This window comes from Gavialis gangeticus, unplaced genomic scaffold (assembly GCF_001723915.1).
Source record: "Gavialis gangeticus isolate Ggan-Ray unplaced genomic scaffold, GavGan_comp1, whole genome shotgun sequence".
Lineage (NCBI taxonomy): Eukaryota > Metazoa > Chordata > Crocodylia > Gavialidae > Gavialis > Gavialis gangeticus.
The window spans coordinates 61,447,191-61,454,326 of record NW_017729032.1 but is presented as its reverse complement, the minus strand read 5'-3'; the positions used below and the strand labels follow the sequence as shown (position 1 = coordinate 61,454,326).

At 45.2% G+C, this 7,136-nt stretch overlaps 1 protein-coding gene across 4 annotated transcripts in view; it reads right to left on the bottom strand.

The window, feature by feature from the left end:
- NEK5 (NIMA related kinase 5) overlaps positions 1 to 7,136 on the bottom strand; it is a 71,650-nt gene that overhangs the window by 20,060 nt on the left and 44,454 nt on the right. For all 4 annotated transcript variants that reach the window (XM_019524690.1, XM_019524687.1, XM_019524689.1 and 1 more), the window contains 3 exons: positions 3,995 to 4,075; positions 2,553 to 2,618; positions 833 to 956 (listed from right to left, as the gene is read on the bottom strand). In XM_019524690.1, coding sequence (XP_019380235.1) covers positions 833 to 956; positions 2,553 to 2,618; positions 3,995 to 4,075 — 271 coding nt within the window. The remainder of the gene's footprint in view (positions 1 to 832; positions 957 to 2,552; positions 2,619 to 3,994; positions 4,076 to 7,136) is intronic.

The window sequence follows — 7,136 nt, the reverse complement described above, 5'->3', positions numbered from 1 at the left end:
TTGTTCACCAGAGCACCCCAAGGGATGACAAGGTCAAACTGTTATAAACTCCTGCAAGACCATTTCAGGCTGGACATAAGGAAGAATTTCTTTACTGTCCGAGCCCTCAAGGTCTGGAATAGTCTGCCATCGGAGGTGGTTCAGGCACCTACACTGAACGCCTTCAAGAGAAATCTGGATGCTTATCTTGCTGGGATCCTATGACCCCAGCTGACTTCCTGCCTGTCAGGCAGGGGGCTGGACTCGATCTTCCAGGTCCCTTCCACCCCTGATGTCTATGAAATCTATGAAGTGGTAGCAGTCACTGACTGAACACAGTACAGGTTTCCTTCACCTTATGCACCTTTTTCCAGGAACACATGTACAGCATAACTCGAATTTGCGTAAAGGGAACCCACTTTACAATGTAATGAATAGGGATACGTTCCAAGACCTTGACTGTACTGACCCTCAGGCCCATTTCTACCACTTTTATAAGACTAATTTGGTACTCAGCAGCAGCAGACAGTACACACAAGCACAGGGCACTATCATAATGAGAATGGCAATGACAGAAACGTGTCGTGGACAATGAGTGAGGAGCACAGATCCACACAGGAGACTGTCTTTTGGTGTGCATCACTCATACAATGCACCTCACAAAGCAATTGACCGCAGGCTTCCATCACACCGATTGCATAAGAGTGAATTTACCTAGCATATAAAAAAATTTTGGTATAAAAAGGGTCATTGCATAAGAGTGAATTCACACATACAGAACTCGCATAAAGCAAGGAAAACCTGTATGTTCAAATTAAGATACTCACTTGACCCAACCTGCACTATAAAATACCTGTTTCCTGACAACATAGTTCTTCCAAAGCTCTGTCTGTGTGCTCTTCATACACATTCACCAGTTTCTCCTTAAGATTCTTACTGTCATCAAAAGTTAGAGTCTCATTAAGTCTATCTGGTTCCTAAAACAAAATGGAGTTTACTAAGAATCAGAACAGAAACATTTAATCACTTCCATTTTTTTTCTCATTCAGAATGTAACAAATGTTACAGCAGGAGTTGCTTTGTTATTGGTATAACATTGGTTTTCATAAAGCTTTTCAGACATGTAAAAAGACTACCTGGTGGATGGCTCACTAATAAATGAAGAGACATGTTTTGGACAGGAGTTTTCCTTTGAGATTTGAGGATTTTTAAAGTACAGATATCCATAACCTCCTAAATTAATAGATATTGATCATAACTACATCTTGACTTCATGGCTATAAAAGTTCAAGTTCTAACAAATGAAAACCCTATGCTGTCTAAAGGATCATTTAATTTCTTCCAAACATAGTGCACCTGATTTATTCCTTTTTTGTGCTGGTGAGCTTTCATTGTAATAAAAATGGAGCCACTCAGGTAGAAAACTGGAGTAATGAAGTAATGAATGAATTGGGCCCATCTTTTAAATATTATTTTTCTTGAATTTATTTCAAGAAAAGGATGAAGAATGATTATTGTTCTCCTCTACATTTGTTCACAGGCCAGCTCAACCCTCCACCAAAAAGGATATGAATTTTTTTTTTGCATTCTGAGCAATTTTATACCAGAGTTTTAGGAAAAAAGTATCAAGTACCTGAACTAGGGAACAGTAGGATGTCTTGTCCAAATTGCTTAACTCCTAGGTTGGTGAACATGAGCTGTCTGAACCACAAAATGTATGGTAGCTCTGGTACAGACCCCACCAAAGCTATGTAAGACAGTCCTGAGTACACCCCTGATTCTGCAAAGCTGTATAGGCTTCATTCTTTTACCACGTCTAATGATTCTCTGTTCCAGTTAAGCTCGCGAAGCCTGCAAGAGTCTGGGCCATGGCAATGCATAGTGTGAAAATAAAATGAATCAAGACAGACCAATCAGGATCAGGTCCTGGAGCTTGTGCAGTTCACTTCTATAAATTCAGTCTAACTAGATGGACTCTTGGTCCCACTGCTCCCCCTTGATTCTGCATAAATTATAATCTCTGAACATAACTGACACCCTGTGGGGGGGTCTCTCTCTACAGATATTATAAATATGAAAGGGACTGAGTTTGTAAACTGACAGGAATTTTTCTGATAAGGAGTTTTTGTATAATTTTTTTTCAGAAATGCAGTGCACTTTTGAAGTCCATGAAACAACCACAGATTCATGTCTATTGTAATACCTCCAGGAATAACCATTAATATTTTCCACTAACTCTCAAAGGTACCTTTAATAAAGTAATTTACAAGCCAAATGTGTAGTCTGTAAACAAATCCACTGTTTAGATATGTTCCCAAAAAACTTTTACAGAAGTGATATAACTTCCACTTTCACTGTTTCTTATCTCATGGAAGCACCGTACATTACCATCAAACTTCTCGCTAAGAATCTTACTCGGGTAGAAGATTATACAGTATTGGGTAGAATGGACTTATTCTAACAACAGAGGAAATGAGACAGGAATAGAAGCCTAATTACAACTTAAATTGTGGAGCTGCTATCATGTCTTCAGTCTACTGAAGCAAAAGTATTTTAAAGTAACTACAACATACCTCTTTTTGCATGGTGTCTTCCTCAGGAACACATGCATCTAAATTAATTTCAAACTTTACTCCTCCCTAAGAAAAGAATATTCACAGACTCTATTAAAATACTTTATCAAAATATATGTACCTTAAAAAGGACTGCAAGTATGTGAACATAAACAAATTCTGACTGCTTCCCTGTAGCAGCTGCTGCCTGACACCAGAAATAATGACAGCAGAATAGCCAAGTATAGACAAGCCCTAAGAGCAGATGTTATCACTGTTAGGACAGTGGTTTCCAAAGTTTCACCCCTCAAGGAACATTTCCAAGGTGCAACCCTGACTAGTTGGCCACATCAAAAAGGGGCTTGTAGACTGCATTTGGCCCATGGATCACACTTTGAGAATCTCTAGTTTAGGAGTATTCTCAACCGGTGGGTAAGACTGTTCCTTTCCTTGATGACCCCAAAGAAACTCTTATCCAGCAATCCATAAAAGTATCTTTGGTGTTCGCTATCAAGCAACCTGCTTGTCTGAGCTACCGACATAATAGGATGGGTGTGGCCAAAATGTGGCCCACGGGCCAGATTTGACCCTCCAAGTGATTTTATCTGGCCCACAATGGGTCCCTCAGCCCTGTCTGGCCCAGGCACAGAGGGCAGCCTGGGCTGTGGCATGTGTGGCTGGTCCTGCTGCCCCTGGGTGTAGCATGGCAGCTGGACTCCACTTCTTTCCAGCCACCATTGCCAGTGTTGCTGCTGCCACTAGACCCAGCCCCATTGCCCAGGCACCCCAGCCCATCCATCCTGCACGCACTGCTGGGGCATTGGATGGAGTGAGTGGCCAGGGTTTCTATGGAGACCAGCCTGAGCATACATGGGCATGATGAGCTTGGCCAGGCAGATGGGATGGGGCCACAGATAGGCAGGGAGTGGCATCTGGGAGCAGGGCAGGTAGGTGGGGCTGAAGCTAGGGCCAGGATCACAGAGCAGGATCACAGGGCAGTGATAGTGTGGGGCCCAACCTAGGGTACAGCCATGATCCACTACCCACATGTCTGTATAACGGGCATCGGTTCTGCAGGCAGGGGCATGCTGGGAACAGACTGTGGCTCTGCCCCAGGACTTGGCCCCATGCTGTCAGCGTCCTGTGATCCCAGCCCCAGCCCTGCCCATCCCATTCCCAGACACTGCTCCCCACCCGCCCACAGCCCCACCCTATATGCCCAGCAGAGCGTGCCCTGCTCACCCCAACCCTGGGTCATCTCCATGGAGAGCCATTAAGGGAGTTTTTATGAGTTGTTGCGGGCCAGGGAGGCAGAGGGGTACTGATCCAGCCTGCACCAGCTCACCAGCACTCCCTAAGTAGCCCTCCAGCCCAAATAATTGCCCATGCCTGTAATAGAACCATTTGAAGCAAAGAGGGGAAAACGATAAAGGGAAAGAATGTTAGAGAATGACCTCCGTTACCTTTGTTTTATGCTTCTTTTCCAGGACTCTTTTCTCTTGCCAGTTCTGTAGCCTGATTTGTTTCAAGTTTTGTTCAAGGTCCTTTATGAGAAAAAACAACACACTGTATACTAAATTCAAGAAGCATAAGTATACAACCACTCCTTAGAACCAGACTAGATATAACATATCTATAAAATGTCTGGCTTGTAGAGAAAATACGGTCATTAACTTCCTACAAGCACATCTCTGTGGAAATATTCCACTCATTGCCTCGCTGGTAATTAGAACTGAACAGCAAAGTAAGTGACAATGCTGGCTAACTTGGCAAAATGAATTAGGAGCCTTTCCAAAGAGTGCAAAAGGCTGATTTTTCAAACTGCCAAGCTTTAACAATACTTTGCTAGATTACTCACAACAAACCAAAAAAAAACAAAAACTTGTCTGTAAGAGAATCATGTGCAACAGATTTCAGGGTGTTTTAGCTCCAATATTAGAAGACAATAAAAAAATAGAAGTTAGTAACCCTCTTAACTGTTGAAAGACTAATCACACTCCCTGTAATAGCTTGTCTCCTGGAAGCACTTCACAGTTATTTAATTACACCTGGGTCAGGAACCAGGACATAGGTCTTTATTAGATAACTGCCAAACAAACAGAGAAAATGAAAACAATGCAATATTTTAAGGAGTCCCATGCATGAAGGCACGTCATCATCTCCCTAATGAAAGGTCATTACAATTTAAACAGTTTAATATTTTTAAATATTAAAAGTGGGAACAATTTCTCAGGTGGATGGAGGATGTCCGTGAACTCAGCTGAGGTGAAGCACTGTGGTATCAGGCCTTTACTATTAAATGTCATGAGAAAGTAAGTTTCCATGCTGTTTTAACCTTCACTTCCACTAAACTGGCTAAGCCTATGATATTCCCATCCTGCAGTCTATCCAGTCAAAAGATATGCAGGTCCCCTTCCTCCAGCTATTTAGGACGGGTCTGATCTACAATCTGCTGAAGTCAATGGAATGTCTGCCACTGATACCAACAGGCACTGGATCAGGTCTTAGCTGCAATACAGTTTCAATATTTCAACATACATCGTTGTCTCTAACATGATGAGGAAACCACTTAGAACAAAATCATGGCTTGGAATTGGATAGCCCTATGGGCTATATTTTGCCCACCCATGTCCTATTAGGTAACAACAGCTCTGACAAGCAGGTTGCTTGAGAGAGAAAGAGAGAGAGAGAGAGAGAGAGATTGATTTAAAAGAAGAGTTACCCTGTATATCTTTCTGTGGGATGATTGCCAGTGCCTCCTCCCAGCTGGAGTGCCAGGAGCCCCACAGAGGTGGAGACTAACGCTCACCCCAATTAAATTATGCAAAATTATGTGCAGTTATGCATTTTATGCGCAAAACTGCCTGAGCGCATAATTGCATAATTCCCCAGGGTGTAACATATACATTCATAAACACACACACACTAAAATGGATTGTTCAGAGAGCAAATCGCCTAAAATTGGAGGTTTTGTATGACTGGAGCTGCACTTTGCAAGCTAAAATGCTGCTAAACAAATTGACTTTAATTCTGTTTCGCTCTGAACGTTGTTTCAACGCATGGTTCTTTGCCGTGGTCCAAATCCTTTTCCCAACCCTCATCTCCAGCAAATAAGCTAGCTGCTGTAGAACACCACTGGCAAAAAAGGACGAAACATCTTGTTCCCCACTGCACTGGAGCTGTGAAGTGAAAGATTTGGGTACTGGGGGCACAACAAAAGACAGATGTTTACTTGTTTTTGCTTTGTGATGCCATAAAATGTTTCTGGTGGTAAAAAGGTGAGGAAAGGCAACATCTGCTTCCATCTTGAGACTAAAATTACACTGATGCTGCTAGCCCTGCAGAAGAGGTGAATATGCCAACTCCTGATGAGAAAAAAGTAAATGGTGCACACAGTTGGGAACTCTCTGTCTCTCATTTTCCCCCCCAGCTTGTTCCCAAGCCTCCTCCTAGGAGAAGACCACAGGGCAGGGTTGTAGTATAACATTCTTAAATCTTGCCTCTCCACAACAAAACTGTCCCTCTCCTTTTCTGCAGAGTCCTCTGCACTCAGCAAGGTTTGCCCCCATTAGTAGATAGGGAGGTGCCAACGTCGCCCGCATGGGAGACCTCTGCGACATCACGGTGGTCACCCATGCCTTCCACCTCCTGACCTGCCTGGATGCCACGGTAAGCATCATCACTGCCAGTGTCCTCGAGATCACCCACAAGAGGATTGCGAGACAGCCAGCCAGACATGACTTGGCCACCTTTCTCAGCAGCCCGCTGGAGGGCAAATTCAGCAAAGACAGCAAGGACTTTGCCTTGCTGTGGAGCCAAGCCCACAACACGACGCAATGCCTCAGGAAACACATTGGCTACACCTGAACCTGGGCTGAGGAGTGCTGGGAGCTGGGAGTTTCCCTGGAACCAGCCCTGCATGCCGACCGACGCCCTACATGAGGACCTTCCTGGAGAGGTTTCCTGAAGGATGCCATCTGAAACAAGTACGCCAGTGACCTGAGGGCCAAACCCAACCAGGGCAAGGTCTTCAATGTCACCTCAAAGTGGGACTCCAGCAACCACTTCATGCCCAGTGGGATCTTCAGACGCTTCGCGGACTGGCGCTTCCTCCACTGTGCCCGCCTCAATTGCCTGCCTCTGAATGGGGCTGTTTGCTTCGGCTACCAGGACAAGAGGTGCCGACAGTGCAGCTAAGTGGTAGAGACCATCCCCCACGTGCTGTGCAGCTGCAAGCCGCACACCAGAGCCTGGTAGCTCTGCCACAACGCTGTCCAGGACTGCCTGGTGAGGGCCCTCCCGGCTGCAGTGGGGGAGATCTCTGTGAACTGCACCATCCCGGGCTGCGAGAGCCAGATGCGACCTGACATCACCTTCACGAACGAAGAGGCCAAGAAGGTCATGATCATGGATGTAACCATCCCCTTTGAGAACCAGCACCAAGCCTTCGCTGACGCCCAGGCTCACAAGCGGGAGAAGTACGTCCTGTGGCGGGCCAGTAGGGGGCGCTCCTGCGTTGAGCTGCCCACCTCCCTGCGCCCGACCACCTTCCAGGCTCCGAATGCCTCCCTAGGGGCGCCTTACGTCCGGCCGACCCCCTTCCTG